This window comes from Bos javanicus, chromosome 8 (genome assembly GCF_032452875.1).
Source record: "Bos javanicus breed banteng chromosome 8, ARS-OSU_banteng_1.0, whole genome shotgun sequence".
Taxonomy (NCBI): domain Eukaryota; kingdom Metazoa; phylum Chordata; class Mammalia; order Artiodactyla; family Bovidae; genus Bos; species Bos javanicus.
The window spans coordinates 106,084,521-106,101,182 of NC_083875.1; the positions used below are offsets into that span (position 1 = coordinate 106,084,521).

At 40.6% G+C, this 16,662-nt stretch overlaps 1 protein-coding gene across 1 annotated transcript in view; it reads left to right on the forward strand.

The window, feature by feature from the left end:
• The window catches only part of PAPPA (pappalysin 1), a 268,043-nt gene that overhangs the window by 109,097 nt on the left and 142,284 nt on the right, over positions 1-16,662 (forward strand). The window contains exons 8-9 of the mRNA XM_061426652.1: positions 9,982-10,110; positions 16,339-16,430. Coding sequence (XP_061282636.1) covers positions 9,982-10,110; positions 16,339-16,430 — 221 coding nt within the window. The remainder of the gene's footprint in view (positions 1-9,981; positions 10,111-16,338; positions 16,431-16,662) is intronic.

The following is a 16,662-nucleotide window of genomic DNA, read 5'->3' on the forward strand; positions in this document are numbered from 1 at the left end:
AAATCAACATCAGTTTTTATTAAATTTTGACATTGATAATAAGTGTATACATCCATATTTTTGTGTAACCAGGAAAAAGAAATAGTAAGAAAGTATAAACTGTAAAAGTTAGATGGACTAACTAGGGGTAAAGAGTAAAAATAAAGAGATCCAGTATATCCAAAGGAAGGTAAGAAAGGAAGGAAATAAATAAGCAAGGAAAAAGGATGATAGCTGGAAAGCCTAACAAGATGGGGTAAATTAATTAATAGTCACCACACTAATCAGATTAAAGTCGACTATGAAGATGTAGATTCTTATGTTGGATTTAACTGAATATAAATTCATTGAAAGGTTAAAGGTAAAGAAATGGAAAATATATGCCAGGAAAAAACTAACCAAAACACACTAATATTAATATCAGGCAAAAGAAATATTAAGACAAAAATTTTTCTAAGATATAGTGATTACCATATAATGATAAATGGAAGTTATATAATGGTTTTGAGCTTGTATATACCAAATAACATGCCCTGAAAATATATAAATCGACTATGACACCTTTGAAAAAAAAAAGCAATAAATCCACAGTGGTATTATAATATTTTAACATACTTTCTCAATAATTAATAGACTAAGCAAAAAAAAAAAAACACTATCTAATTGACTTTGAACAACACACACAAAAAAGTGTTTCATCTGACAAAAATATATAGAACCCTGTTACTGAATTCAGTATAAATATTTTCTTCTAGAATGTATAGAACTTTCTTTTTTAATTTATTATGTCCCAGGACACAAAATGACAATAGGAAGTATCAAAGAATAAGTATCACATAGAACAGTATTTCCATCCACAACACAACACATAAATATATAAGCCAGTAAACAAGCAGACAAGTAAATAAATGAAGAGGGTTAAAACATCTTTTTGATCAATTACGTGTATGATCAAAACAGCAAGAAATCTTATATACGATACTGTGTGTGCTTAGTCGCTCAGTCGTGTTTGACTCTTTATGACCCCATGGAGTGTAGCCCACCGGGCTCCTCTGTCCCTGGGGATTCTCCAGGCAATCATACTGGAGTGGGTTGCCGTGCCCTCCTCCAGGAAAATCTTCTCAGCCCAGGGATCAAACCCAGGTCTCTCTCATTGCTGGCAGGTTCTTTACCCTCTGAGCCATAAGGGAAGCCCAAAATTACTGGAGGGAGTAGCCTATCCCTTCTCCAGGGAAACTTCTCAAGCCAGGAATCAAACTGCACTGCAGGTGGATTCTCTACCAGCTGAGCTACCCCAGAAGCCCATATAAGATACTAGCAGACCAAATATATCCATGTATTAAAACCTACAAACTCAAACAAATACATAAACGTTGCATCAAGTGGATTTTCCCAGGATAAAATGAGATGTTAAAGTTATATGGTCTATGAGTGTAATTCACAAGACCAGCATATGAAAATATTTTTTTAAAATAAAATTGACTTACTAGGTGCAGAATTTTAAAACTCTTAATAAAATCAAGTCCCTTCATGATAAAAAACAAAACCAGTAACACCATTGGTCCTACCTGACCCAGCTAGGCAAAAAAATATCAACAAAATTTCCGAGGATTGAAAAGGGAGAAATTAAACTATCATGACCCTCGTCTATAAAAGACTGCATAGAAAAATTAATAAGAATCAACAAATTAGTGGAACTAATAAAACAGCCTATGAGGACTGATGAATTGAATATCTATAAATTATTTTTGTCAGCTCTAAGACATGAAGATACAAATATAGATATACATGCAAATATGTTTATGTATGTGGATGGGTAGATAGAGAAATTAAATATACCATTTACTATAGCACTGACATCCATAAAATGCTTAGAGTTGGGAATATATCCCTAATAAAAAATCATCACAGTTTTTATGAAGAAAGCTTTAAAAACTTTACTGAAATCATAAAAGGAGAACTAAATAAATATAAAGATAAACTATATAGTTATATGGGAGGATACAATGTCAGAAAGAAGGATTTTATCCTCAAATGCATCTATAAATTCAATGAAATTTGAATTAAAATCCCAACAGGCATTTCAAAAAATGAAACTAAAAATTCACTTGAAAGAGTAAAAGGGTCTTTTGATGGACAAAACCAAAGTATAGAGTGGACTTGTAGATAAATCAAGACTTTTCTAAAACTATGGAAATTAAGACAAACTGCTATGGATAAGATAATAGGAAAAAATAAACTACTGAAACAAGACAACCCCCGTTCTGAGTGATATATGGCAAAGAATGTGTCACAATTCAGTAGTGAAAGGATTAAGTTTTACATAAATAATGTCAGACAAATGATTCATCTCTATTTGGGGGGAAACAATCCTTATCACCATCATTTTAAAAACTGTTTGTAGTTGATTGAAGCCATACATGTAAAAATAAAAACTTAAAACTATTGGAAGAAAATAGGGGAGACTACTTATTTGAGTTTGTGAATACCTTGGAGTAAACAAACGTTTATTTAACAAGCCATGAAAAGATCAAATCATGAAGGAAATGATTAAAAATTTTTATTCAACAAAACAAGCTAAACAGAATGAAAAAAAAAATGGCAAAGAATCAGTATCCAGTATCTATAAATGCATGGCATATCAATAACGACAAAAGAACCCAATTTAAAATAGGCCAGAGTGATGAACAGTCAACAGAGGTAGAAACATATGTTTTCAACAAACACCTGAAATGGTACTCAGCCTTGTTAGTAATCAGGGAAAGGCAAAGTAGAATACTACCACCAGGGAAGCCCCTAAAGCATTAGTCTCTCAGTCATTTCTGACTCTTTGTGGCCCCATGGACTACAGCCCACCAGGCTCCTCTGTCCATGGGATTCTCCAAGCAAGAGTACTGGAATGGGTTGCCATTTCCTTCTCCAGGGAATCTTTCTGACCCAGGGATTGAACCCACGTCTCCTGCATTGCAGGCAGATTCTTTACCATCTGAGCCACCAGGGAAGCCCAAGTATCATTTAATACCCATCAGATTAGCTACAAAGTTACATGTTTGGGAGAACCCAGTGCTGCCAGGGACCTGGAACAATGGAAAGTCTATTGGTAGGTGTGCTAATCAGTACACTTTTGGAGAGTAATTTAGCAATATCTAATAAAGTTGAAGATGCAACTATCTTCAGCCTAGCAATTCCACTTTAGATGTATTTCCTGCAGACACCCATGCTTTATGTGCAAAGGAACATGAACATGTGTGTTTAAAGCAATGTTGTTGGAAATAACAAATAAAAAGATTACCAACGATGATAGTAATAATGACAGAGATATAATCTGGGTGTCTATCAGGAAAAGAATGATCAAAGGAAATATATTACTGCATTGATCTATATGATCAATATATGTGACCTCAAAAACAATGCTGGGTTTAAAAAAAAACTGCTACACAATAATAAATATAGTATTAAAACACCTAGGAATTGTAAAACATGCAGAGCAACACATAGGCACAAGAAATATAAAAATACTCATGTGAGAGAGAAAGGGTGGATTGAAAACAAAAAATACAAAACAGTATATTTTATTTCTCCCCCCCCACCGCCCCACAAAAAAAGAGGAAGAAAACATGACGAAATGTTTTAATTTGACAAAGCTGGGTGGTAAGCCTAAGGGGATTTGTTATAATGTTCTTTGTATTTCTCTGTATGATTAATATATTTTCTAATCAACACAATACTAATGGTATGTATAGTGTGCCTGGGCACATCATCTCAGGCTCCAAAAGTGATTGTTTCCTTCTCTTCCCGTGGCTGGAAGCTGGTGTATGAAGTACCCAGGGATTACCCTCTTATCCTTAGCCCAAGGCAGCCCTGGAATACTTGGGCTCTTCCTGAGCCAGAGGCATCCTAGGTGGTCCCCGCTACCGTGTCTCCCAGCTTAGTCAATCTGGGTGGCAGATTTAGAACTACATCCTTCTCAGCGCAGAATTTTAAGTGCTGAGGCAGCTTCTAGCTTGTAGAAAAGCCTGTGGCAGGAAGATGCAACACCACATTCCTCGTTAAATTAGAGTTGCTTGTCACATTCTTCCCAGATGCCCATTTTGTAGATGAAGAAATGGATGATCAGAGAGGAGGAATGGCTTGCCCATGATGAGTGAGCCATTCATGGTGTTTAAGAGAATGTGTGTCTCTCCTGACTTCTAGAACTTTCCAACTGGTCTTTGTATGCAGATTCAAAAACTTGATCTTTTCACCTCTGCTCTCTTTTCTGGTTTATAACAGCCAGGGTCCTCACCTCCAGAGAGCAGTGTCTTGGGATGGAATTAGTCAGACTTGCTTAAGTTCCTGTCCTGTGACAAAAGCAGTGTGACTATAGGCAGGTAGCTTCACCTCTCTAGGTATTTGTTTCCTCACCTAAAAACTTTTCATAGTAAATATTCAAGGGACTGCTATTTTGCTTAAATGATGTTATTCATATGAAATATGCCAGGCATAGTGCCTGCCTTGCAATAAATAGCCAACAAATGGAAACTATAATTGCTATAATTATTGCAGAAGTAGGGTATCAAAAAAGTATAATACAGTTCAGTTACACAGACTGTATAAAGAGAATATATGATAAATGAATGCTATAATATGGAAACAATAGGAGGTCAATAAGGAGGAATCAAGAGGCTCAGAGAGCATTTCCTGGAGCAAGCGATGTGGGGTATTTCCATTGTGAAATGATGTCCCCCACCCTTTTTCTCCTATTGTACTTTTGTAATTCTCTTTCACAGTGGCATGGGACAAGAATCATACATCTTAATTAAAAGATAGGAAAACAGACTCAGAGGAAGAAAGTGACTTGCTTGTAGATTTCAGAGGGATTTTTAATTGACCTGTCATGATACTAATGGCACACCAATATTTTAAGAAATTGACATTTTTGCCAAAAGCTCAGTCATGGCGTGTTTAGACTCCTTGCTGCTAAGTCGCTTCAGTCGTGTCCGACTCTGTGCGACCCCATAGACGGCAGCCCACCAGGCTCCCCTGTCCCTAGGATTCTCCAGGCAAGAACACTGGAGTGGGTTGCCATTTCCTTCTCCAATGGATGAAAGTGAAAAGTGAAAGTGAAGTCGCTCAGTCGTGTCCGACTCTTAGCGACCCCATGGATTGCAGCCTACCAGGCTCCTCCATCCATGGGATTTTCCAGGCAAGAGTACTGGAGTAGGGTGCCATTGCCTTCTCCTTAGACTCCTTAATAACATATATTTTCTTAAGATAGTGATTTTATAATCTATAACTACATTTACTTTCAGGTTGTGCTCCAAATTTGATACATATCACCATCAATACATTTCTGAGGAAAAGTACTGAAAAGTCATACCACTTAGAAATGTCAGTGTTTTTATTTCTAATTGCCAGAGATGCAAACCTAAGGCAGATGTGTCATTGAGACATTTGTGAAACAATGATGGTTAAACATAAAAACATTAAAAAAAAAAAGTCATACCAAGGATGCAAAACAAGCCACCCTTCAAAACCAGCCAAACAATCTCATCACATTTAAATACTGCCATTTAAACTTACTAGCTAAAGGCCTGAAATTAATCTGAGATGTGATGCATTAATGACTGAATTCTGGTGGAGGTTAGCTTTAAAATAAACTGGCACTCAGAACTCGATGAGAGAAATCAGAAGTGATGGAACTAATTGTGTTTCAGATGAAGTGGTAAAATTTTAGTTTTATACCAAGAGAAATAGGAAGTTTCAGGTGGAAGCATGTTCCCATCACTGTCCTACATGGGGAGGCTTTGAGCTGGAGAGTAGCTTTGGATCTAAGAATATTCTGATGGTGTTGGCGAGACTGGAAAGGGGAGATGCTCAAGGCAAGAGGGTGAGCCAGAGCTGTCACGGTTGGGATGTAGGTGGTAGCAAGGATGCTCAGGGAAAGACACGGAAGCTGTTGGATGCGGGAAGTTGACAAGGCTTAGGGTCTGCCTGGATGTGGGAGACTCAGGAGGGGGAGGGGTTCCAGCGACAGCATTAAGACTTTCCAGATGGTTTTCAGAGCAGCTGAAAGGAGCAACCGGACATAAAGGTGCTACTTTTGGGCCAACCATGAAATAGGTCCTAACCTCCAGCAAAGCCTTCAGAAGCCATAGCCTGTCCTCAAAAAATTCTCTTCTACCTTAGGCTCTTAAGAAAAGAGCCCTGGTTTAGTATTCATTGTGACTTTAACTTGGAAAAAATATAGTTTTATCACAGGAATTCTTAAGTGGAAAAATACAATCTTTTTCATAACATTTTGTCCTGATTTCCCTTCTAGTCCTTTTAATGAAGGGAATGGCTTCTAATTTCCTATGTGAAAATTTGGGATAACAAGCCCTGCTCCAAAGAGCCACGCTCAGGCTTCTGAGAGATAATCATGCATGTGCCATGCAGGCACTGTTTGGAAGGAGGGTATTAAGGTTTCTCTACCAATCAGATACTTTCTGTGTAATGCCGGCAGGTAATAAGAAGGACAGTGGTGGAAGTTACTGGGGAATCGATTTTGCCCCGGGGTAAAGACAAACCTTCTGGGATCCAGAAATTTCAAAAGTTGCAACAGCCACCTAGAGAGAGAGAAAGAAAGAGAGCTGCATGCCCTGAGGGTGTTCTAGCCAAACACTGTGGCAGAAAAGAGGTTTTCCATCGAACCATGACTCAGTGATAGATGATCGTCTTATTCATCTTCATGAGTGTACCAAACCAAGTTTATATATAGTTATCTGTCACTCCATTCCTTCTAGTAAAGAGAGCATAGCAAAACTCTAAGTGGATGAGAATGTTGATAATTTAGCTTTAATAGTAACAGGTTAACATTTGTTAACTGTTTATCGCTGGCTAGGCACAGAGGTGCTTTATGTGTTCTCATGTTCAACCTGTGGGAAAATGCTGTGAAACGAGGCTTCTGACTAATTTGAAATAAGCTCAGAGCACTGGAACACCCGCCTATGACTTCTCAGCGAGCAAGTGAGGAAGCCAGGATGGAAACTTATGTTTGCTCACCTCAAAGTGGTGTTTACTGAGACGGAGGAGCAGGGAGAGGGGAGAAGACCAGGCAAGGTGGGGGAGAAAACAGTCACGAATATTAGCAGAGCCCCTAAATATCATCAGGCATAAATCATTTGGATGCACACCACGAATGAGAAAACACGAGATAGAGACGTAATCTTCACAGTCTCACGCTTTTCCACCCAAGTGCTCCATCTGCTTCAGACAGTGACCATATGCCCCAGTAGCCTGGGAGGTAGCCTGTAGAATTTTTTTAAATTGTATTCCCTAATTGGGCCATAATTGTTTAATATAAAACATACCTTTATATATATATTTTTTAATTTTATTTATTTGACTGTGTCGATTCTTAGTTGTGGCATGCCAGATCTTTGTTACATCATGTGGAATCTTTTGTTTGTAGCACACGCACTTTCTAGTTATGCTGTGTGGGCTTGGAAGTGCACAGGCTCAGTAGTTGCTGTGCATGAACCTAGTTGCCCTGGGGCATGTGGGAGCTTAGTTCCCTGACCAGGGATCGAACCCACGTCCTTGGTATTGCGAGGTGGATTCTTAGCCACTGGACCTCCAGGAAGTCCCAGCCTCCATATTTTAAAGCAAAATTAATGTACAATAGAGCACATGTCATCTTTATCTTGGGCCTTCATGCATCCCCCAGGAAAGCCATTCTTCCCCCTGCCCCAATATTCCAGTTTCAGAAGCACCATCTGAAAATGTATACATTCATTGGTCTAGAGGTGGTCAAATAGCCAATAAACTTTTATAAAAGCCTCTAATTATATCAACAAATTAGCATTCCAGAGGTTTACAAGGCAACCATTATTCATACAGTTATCCATATAATATATGTATATGCATCTTGCCTACCCAGCTTTCATTGACAGAACGCTGCTAGAATCTCCAGGGACTTCTGGTCTACCCTCAATATTCTTACCTGCTCCAGCAGTGCTAAAACAAGCTGTCTATTGGGTCATAAGTCCAGCATTCTCAGAGGGTCGTGTTCTTCGGGAGCCTTCTTCAGTGCTCATAAACTCTAGCTTGTCACTGTGTTGAGAGTCAGGAGATAATGTCTGTTGTCGCTGCACCTGTTATCTTATTGGCCTTATCCAAACAGCCCCAGCCCGATCAGCAGCTGAAACAACAGATGGGCAGGAGAACTTGAGATTTTTTGACACCATCCTTTTGTTTATGAATCCCCCCTCACCCCAACTCTGGAATCTGATAGGAATTCTCTTCGTTACCATTTTGTGCATTCTTTTTTCCCATGACACATTTTTATTATTAAAAAATAATTAATTGGTGCAGAGGGAGATGAAAGAGAAGAATAACATTTCCCTTTGAAAACGGTCAAAAAGAAAATGGGGATGGTGATTTGGTCATGTGGATAAATATATCTTTGCCCTGGAAGATAATTGCCAGTATCCAGTTTCCTTCCATGGCAGGGAATTCAAGTAAGGAGCTAAGAAGAAATCAGAAAGGGAGGAAGGTGATCTGGTGTAAGGTTGAGTGCCAGGAAAGTGGAACAGGCATTGCTCTGTGGGGTCTTCAGAGCAGAGGAGAGATGCAATCTAGGCAAACTGGAAATCTAGCAGGAACCAAAGCCTGGAATTGCAATTGCAGAACAAGATTTCCCTTTGCAAGGAGTGAAATTGTTCAAGCAGACCTGAACTAGGAATGAGGGAGGCAGAGTGCAGGATATAATTTAATGCCATATGGTTGTAAGCAAGTTACTTAATCTCTTTATGCCTCAGATTCATCATTTGTAAAATAAACGTGAAACTACTGGTATACATGTAGTGTTGTTTTGATTCTCAAATGAGAAAACACAGAAAGTGCTTAGCCCCAGGCTTGACATTCATTTAATAGATGCTGCTATTATTATTATTTTAGTCAAGAGTGAGAAGCACAGGGCAGAGCAAGTGGCAGGATAGTCGTTGGATGTGAAACATAAGGAAAGGGCTTGCTTGCTTATATGGGGTTTCCGCTCAGATCTTAAAATGAGGGCAATAGATCAGACAGTGCCCACGGAATCTGGCATGGTGCTTTCCCACCTCTGTGCTTTTACTCATCCCATTTATTTTTCCTAGATGGCATTCTCCAAGACATCTTCGTTATGGGCCATATACCATCCAATTCTTATCCACCAGGGTTATTCTAAAGATTAAATTAAAGATAAAAAGTGCTCAGTCGTTCAGTCGTGTCCAACTCTTTGTGGCCCCATGGACTGTAGCCCGCCAGGCTCTTCTGTTGGTGGAATTTTCCAGGCAAGAATACTGGAGTGGTTGCCACTTTCTACTCCAGCCAGGGATCGAACTCACATCTCTTGTGTCTCCTGCATTGGCAGGCAGATTCTTTTCCACTAGCGCCACCTGGTAATATTCATGGTTGTATGTCAGTTGATGCTACATTTTAGTATAGCCCATCATAGGTGGGAGAGTGGCTTAATCACAGTAGACATGAAAAATTCCTGGATAACTAACTTATGTGTGGATTCTAAAATGTGACGCAAATGAACATATCAACCAAACAGCAAGAGACTCATAGCCATAGAGAACATTCTTGTGGTTGCCAAAGGAGAGTGGGATGGGGGAGGGAAGGATTGCAAACTTGGGATTATCAGATGCCAACTAGTATGTATGGGATAAGTGAACAACAAGGTCCTACTGCACAGCCCAGGGAACTGTATTCAGTCTCCTATAACAAACCATAATGGAAAAGAATATGAAAAAGAATGTTTATATGTGTACAAAGGAGTCACTTTGGCATACAGCAGAAATTAATATAAATTGTAAATCAACTATGCTCCAATAAAATGTATAAAAAACAAATAAAAATTATTGAATAATTAAATATGCAGGTGGTATCAAAAACAAGCCAGACTAGTAGAAATGTACTCAAGGGGATCCATTTTGTCTGTCCGCAGCCTTGCGTCTGCATAGTTAATAGTCTTCCTTATGTTTTTATGTTTTCCAGCGATGTACATCTTGGCAGTAGGTACCAGTATTGGGTCATCGCTATTTCAGGAAATGAAGAGAGTGAGCCGTCACCTGCTGCCACATACATCCATGGAAGTGGGTACTGCGGTGATGGCATCATTCAGAGGTGAGCAGGTCTAGCTACAGACGGGGCGGGGGTAATGCTAACTCGGCCAGAAGGTGGTCAGGATGCCAAAGAGAAGAGCTTACGGGCTACCCTTCAGGGTGTGAGCTGTGAGGGAGCCCCAGCAATCTGCAACTCGATTCATCTGCAAGTAGTTTGCAGGCCTCAGAAGAAAAGCAGTGACTCTTTTTTGAGTAAACACAGTTCTCAACTGTGTAATAATGTAAGATTTCCACAGAGCTACCATTCTGCACTGACTACCACTGTGCTCTTGTTCCTAAGCGTGTCCTGTGTGCTACAAAGATTCTATTAGTGTTTTCCACCTCAGTCCACATTCAGTTAACAGGACACAGGGCACCTACATGAGAACACTTTTACGTTCTTTGCTGGTTACCATTTACATTTATTAAAACTGAAAGTTTATTTGTTATTTCTATTGTGTTATATCAACAATTTACAAAACGGGTCAGAGTCTCATAAAAACAGCAAAATATTTCAACTCTCTGTAATGCTGAAACCATAAATAGTAAACAGTCCTCTGGAGTGAACTTTGAATATGACTATAAGTACAGGAGGCAAATGAATCAGTAAGTGTAAAGACTCCACACAAGCAGCCAAAGAAAGGAAAAGTGTGATTAGAAGATATAAAGCTGTGTGTCTAGAAAATGGATTTTATCGGATCATCAGTCCATTCATCCCCAGTCCACAGGGCAAGATGTTACGCAACTGAGAAAGTGGCGAAAAGCCATCAAGACTTTTGTATTGTTGGGAGAAAAAAAAGGAAATCTTTGGGCTTTTTTTTCCCCTCCAGAGTAAGCACAAAAATGTCTTGTCACTGAATTAAATAATTTTGGCCCTCAAAATGAAAGAGAGCAAGAATCATTCACAATTAAACTCATTGCTAAATCTGTGTTCTTTATTGCAATCACAGTTACAAATCACACTATTGCTAAGGGACTTTTAAAACTATTGGCAGATTTAATAATAAACATTACATATGGAGATGATACAATATGCTGTTGGCAAAATTCCTTCATTAAATGGCACCATTGGGTATCACAAAGTATCTGTGCACCATGGGATTGCAATTTCTATTTCTGTAGGGGGCGGGGCACTACAGAGAGTATTTGTTTCACTGATGTGCAGAACACGAATCGATTCATAGGTGTAGTTCATATAATGAAAGAAAAGGGCGCAATGGCTGTTTCACTGGTTTATCATTGACACTAGTACTAGAGGTCAAGAGCAATTTAACTGGATGCTGATGATCTTGTGGTGTGTAATATACACTGGAAAGCTGCTATGGAATGAAAGGACCAGCTAGGAGCACAGCAAGGATGATGCAGGGATGCAGAGAAAGAGTGTGTACGTGAATACGCATTCGCACAGACACCCACTATTGGCCAGCAGTTTGCCTTCTGATCACGGCTTAGCACTGAAGGGAAAAGCAGATGTTGAGAATATGATCAGATGCCGGTCAGTGAGTTACATCTGCCCACACTTATTGTGCAAAAGGATAGCAGTATGTGCAAGACACTGCTCCCCTAAACACCCTGAAATAAACCAGCTGCTACCAGCAGGGTACTAAGTCAAGTTTTTGAAATAACGAATGACTTTTTTTTTTTTTTTTACTATTAACACTGATAAAGACCAGTATTGATTATTTGTGCAATTTCAAGTGATTTGCTGAAGTGATGTAGCTCAGGTGTATATGTGTGTGTATATATATATTCACGTCTTAAACGTCCTGCATCTATAATTTCAAAGCTGAATTATCTCGATTTCAATACAGAGGGAGGTAATAATAAGGATTTTTAACTGTTAAATTATGATGCAAACCACCTGATTGCCAAGAATTTGACTCCTTAAGCATACAAAATAAAACTCCACACTTGTCAGAGATTGACAGTGATGGTGTGCTATTGCATGCATTTAAGATCCTTATCCAAATGCAACAATCCAACATGAAGATATGGTTTCAGGCACTTAATGTAACAAAAATGGTCAAAGGGAAGATACTCACTGTTTACTTCCACATGAAGACATTGACTTCTACCTTTTGATAGAGCTGTTGTCTGATAGAACCCTGAGCAAGTGCACAGGATCATCTCCAGGGAAAGTGCTGCATCTTTTGTGGGTCCAAGATTAAGCTACATATCCAGAACATCCAGGAGACAGTCATGGTCATTGCCAACAACCCATAATTGTGACTTGGGTTTTCTTAATTTAGCAAGAGGAATAAAAAAGAAACTCACTACGTGTAGGATCTGATCTACAATTCTGTCTATCCATTTTGGAATCAGATATAGATAGAGCTTCCTTGATGGCTCAGATGTTAAGGAATATTCCCACAGTGCGGGAGAGCCGAGTTCAATCCCTGGGTCGGAAAGATCGCTTGGAATAGGAAAGGGAAACCCACTTACTATTCTTGCTTGGAAAATCCCTGGACAGAGGAGTCTGGCAGGCTACAGTCCATGGGCTCTCAAAGAGTCAGACAGGACTGAATGACTAACATTCACTTTTCATAGATACACTGATAAAACACTGCGAGCAATATTATCACCGACCTAAAACTGCCAGTAGTAGTAATTTAAATATCATTCTGAGCAAAGTTTTTAGTATTTTATACCTAGGATTAATAACCTTCATAGACATCAAATACATATTGAATTACCTGCAGGTACCAAATAGTTGTTGACATAGTTGGAAGAAAACTGAATGCAACTTATGGATGATTACCTAAGCAAAAAAATAAAATAAAATAAAATTTGAGAGTAAGAAGGGCTGTCATTTTTGCTAATTGGATTTTTCAGGGGATGATACATGCTAATTTGCTGTATATATGCAAAGGAATTTACAAAGAAATACAGATAGACTCAACACTCAGTGAGGCCCCTGATGAATAAAAGCCCTGGATGACTGCTATAATGATAATTATAAATATTTATTGAGACTCCCATCACTTCATGGGAAATAGATGGGGAAACAGTGGAAATAGAGTCAGACTTTATTTTGGGGGGCTCCAAAATCACTGCAGATGGTGATTGCAGCCATGAAATTAAAAGACGCTTACTCCTTGGAAGGAAAGTTATGACCAACATAGATAGCATATTCAAAAGCAGAGACATTACTGTGCCAACAAAGGTCCGTCTAGTCAAAGCTATGGTTTTTCCAGTGGTCATGTATGGATGTGAGAGTTGGACTGTGAAGAAAGCTGAGCACCAAAGAATTGATGCTTTTGAACTGTGGTGTTGGAGAAGACTCTTGAGACTCCCTTGGACTGCAAGGAGATCCAACCAGTCCATTCTGAAAGAGATCAGCCCTGGGATTTCTTTGGAAGGAATGATGCTAAAGCTGAAACTCCAGTACTTTGGCCACCTCATGCGAAGAGTTGAGTCATTGGAAAAGACTGATGCTGGGAGGGATTGGGGGCAGGAGGAGAAGGGGACGACAGAGGATGAGATGGCTGGATGGTATCACCGACTCAATGGACATGAGTTTAAGTGAACTCCGGGAGATGGTGATGGACAGGGAGGCCTGGTGTGCTGCGACTCATGGGGTCACAAAGAGTCTGATACGACTGAGCGCCTGAACTGACTGACTGAACAGATTGAGCCTCTACTAGGCAGGAGGCACTGTGTCACACAATCATCTCCTTGGGTCCTTCCAACAACTGTGTGAGACAAGCCTGATTACCTTACTTCACGAAAGAGACACCTGGCCCCCAAAGATTACAATGGTTTTCTGAAGCTTACATACCCAGTAAGGCAGGCCTAGGACCCACGTTCTCATCTGGATTTACCATTGCCTTGCCGTGACCGATGGTGCTGCAAAACTAACGAGCGAAGGGATAGCTCCGTGCTGTTTCCTCTTTCCCAGATATTGTGCCAGGCGTCAGAGTGCTAGGATGACAAAGACTGTGTCACCTCCTTTGCCTTCCTAAAGCCTAGGGTGGGGTGCTCTCAAGTCACAGGCAGAGGTAGTTGGCTTCAGAGGTAGTTGGCTTGACAAGCACGGTGATAGATGGAGCCCCATGTCTTTGGACTCAAAGAAGATGGCCACCCACTCTAGCCCAGGAGGTCAAAGAAGGTTTCTCAGAACTTGTCTATCTAATGATAGATCTGGCATGCCTAGAAGATATTTGTGGTGACCCTAATGTTTTGCTTAAACCAATAGAACATACTGTTTGGGTGGTGAGAGAAGGAGGGTTAGAAGTGTTCTTTGTGGCTTAGGGAAACCAGCCCAAGTTAAAAAAAAAAAAAATCTCTCCCCAGATAACCTATGAAATAGTTAAGAATCACAAGGCCATCACTGATTTCCAGTGTGCAAGATTTGCTTGAATATGGGTCCAGCTTGGAATATAGAATTCTTTGCCAATGGCTTTGCAAGCAGGAGAGAAGTTGGGGGGGGCGGGTGCTCTTCAAAGATCAATGCAATGTCCTAGTCATCGTAAGCACTGATTACAAGGCCCCATACTGGTACTCTGACACTTCCTAAAGCAACAAACTTTTCCCGTGTTAATTGCCTGGGTGAAAGGCAAAGTCTGAGGCCTTTTCCAGGCCGGGACTCCCAGCCAGTCTCTGGGGAAGGAGGGACAACTGCTGCACGCTCTACAGAGACATCCCAGGACACTTGGGTGGGCATGGGGACTGTGACTCTCTGGTCATCCACTGTGTGTGGCAAACCTGGCCCGCCCCCTTAAGGTACCTTCCATGTTTGTACTGATGCGAAGGAGTAGGTGTAATTATCTCCATTTTCAGTTCAGTTCAGTTCAGTCGCTCAGTCTTGTCCGACTTTTTGCCACCCCATGAATCACAGCACGCCAGGCCTCCCTGTCCATCACCATCTCCCGGAGTTCACTCAAACTCATGTCCATTGAGTCAGTGATGCCATCCAGCCATCTCATCCTCCGTCGTCCCCTTCTCCTCCTGCCCTCAATCCCTCCCAACATCAGGGTCTTTTCCAGTGAGTCAACTCCTCGCATGAGGTGGCCAAAGTATTGGAGTTTCAGCTTCAGCATCAGTCCTTCCAATGAACACCCAGGACTGATCCCATGAGAAAACTAAGATTCAACATCCAGAATAGCACCATTCAGGGGATTTTTCTATAATAGTGGGAATAGATTCTGTGCTGTCTGATCCAGTTGCCACTCACTCCATCCAGCTATTGAGGACTTGAAATGTGCTTAGTGTGGCCAAACAATGGAAAGTTTGTTTTCAATTTTTGTTGATGTAAACTGTCAAAGATAGAAAGATCAGAGAGAGATTAACCAGCGGTCCCCCACCTTTTTGACACTAGGGACAGGTTTCGTGGAAGACGCTTTTTCCATGGAATGGGACGATGGGAGGTGGTTTAGGGATGACTCAAGCTCATTACGCTTATTGCACTTTATTATTATTGCATCAGCTCCACCTCAGATCATCAGGCATTAGGTGCCAGAGGTTGGAGAGCCCTACTAAGGGACTTGTCCAAGATCACACAATTAATTGGGATCATGGGGCTCTAAACCCAAGTTTCTGTGACTAAAGGGATGGGAATTTTCCAGAAAGTGGTAACACATCCAGTCTTTCTGTTGTTAATCCTCCTTCCCTTCTAGATCTAATTTAGAGAGCGTGGCTCATTTTCTGCCCATCCTAACCACTGCAAAATCATCCTTCGGTGATGGAAATAATTCCTTAAAGTAGGAGGCATTTTTATTTCCTAGCAGCATAGGTCCCAGGCCTTAGAGTTCTCGACACCATGAAATGACACACCCAACGGAGAAGGCGGTGTTCTCTGATCTAAGGAAGATCAGATCTGAATGTGTGGAGGAGAAAAAACAGAAGGGCCAGAGCAAGGCACACGGAAGAACAGCATTTAGACCTTAGAAACTCCCCAATTCCCTTCAATCCACCATTTTAGAGTGGAAGTGTGATTTCCTAGACATAGTAGCAAAGTCTGGTTCACTGACGCGTCCTCTTCTTCCTCCCCTCTGACTTACTAACTTAACAGAGAAGATCTCAGCGAATGAGTCTGAAGCAGGAATTCTACTTTGTCATGAGAAAGACTCAGTAGGACTAACATAAGGACCTCACAAATTTACATTGTTTGGAAGAAACAGAAACTCAGCCAGGGGAAGGGACTTGTCTGAGACCTAACCAAAAAGTTCATAGCCCCCAGAGGGCTTTTCCAAGTCCCAGTTGGGCTTCTGAAGCTGATGTGACAAATTTTCCTTCCATATCCGTTCTGCAGAAGCCAAGGAGAAGAGTGTGATGACATGAATAAGATCAATGGGGATGGCTGCTCGCTCTTCTGTCGGCAGGAAGTCTCCTTCAATTGTATCGGTAAGTCTGCCCTGTCTCTGGGCCTCACTGGAGAAGAGGACGGTGCCGCATGGCTAGTCAGTTACAAGAATAGCAATGGTTATAACTAAATGATGATTCACTCCTTTCTATCACGCATATGTATTGAGTGCCTCCTGGGAGCCAGACTCTGTTTTAGGCACTAGTGAATACAGCCATGGAAGCAGACAGACAGAGGGCAGGTATTCTGCTCTCCTGGAGCTTATGTTCTCAT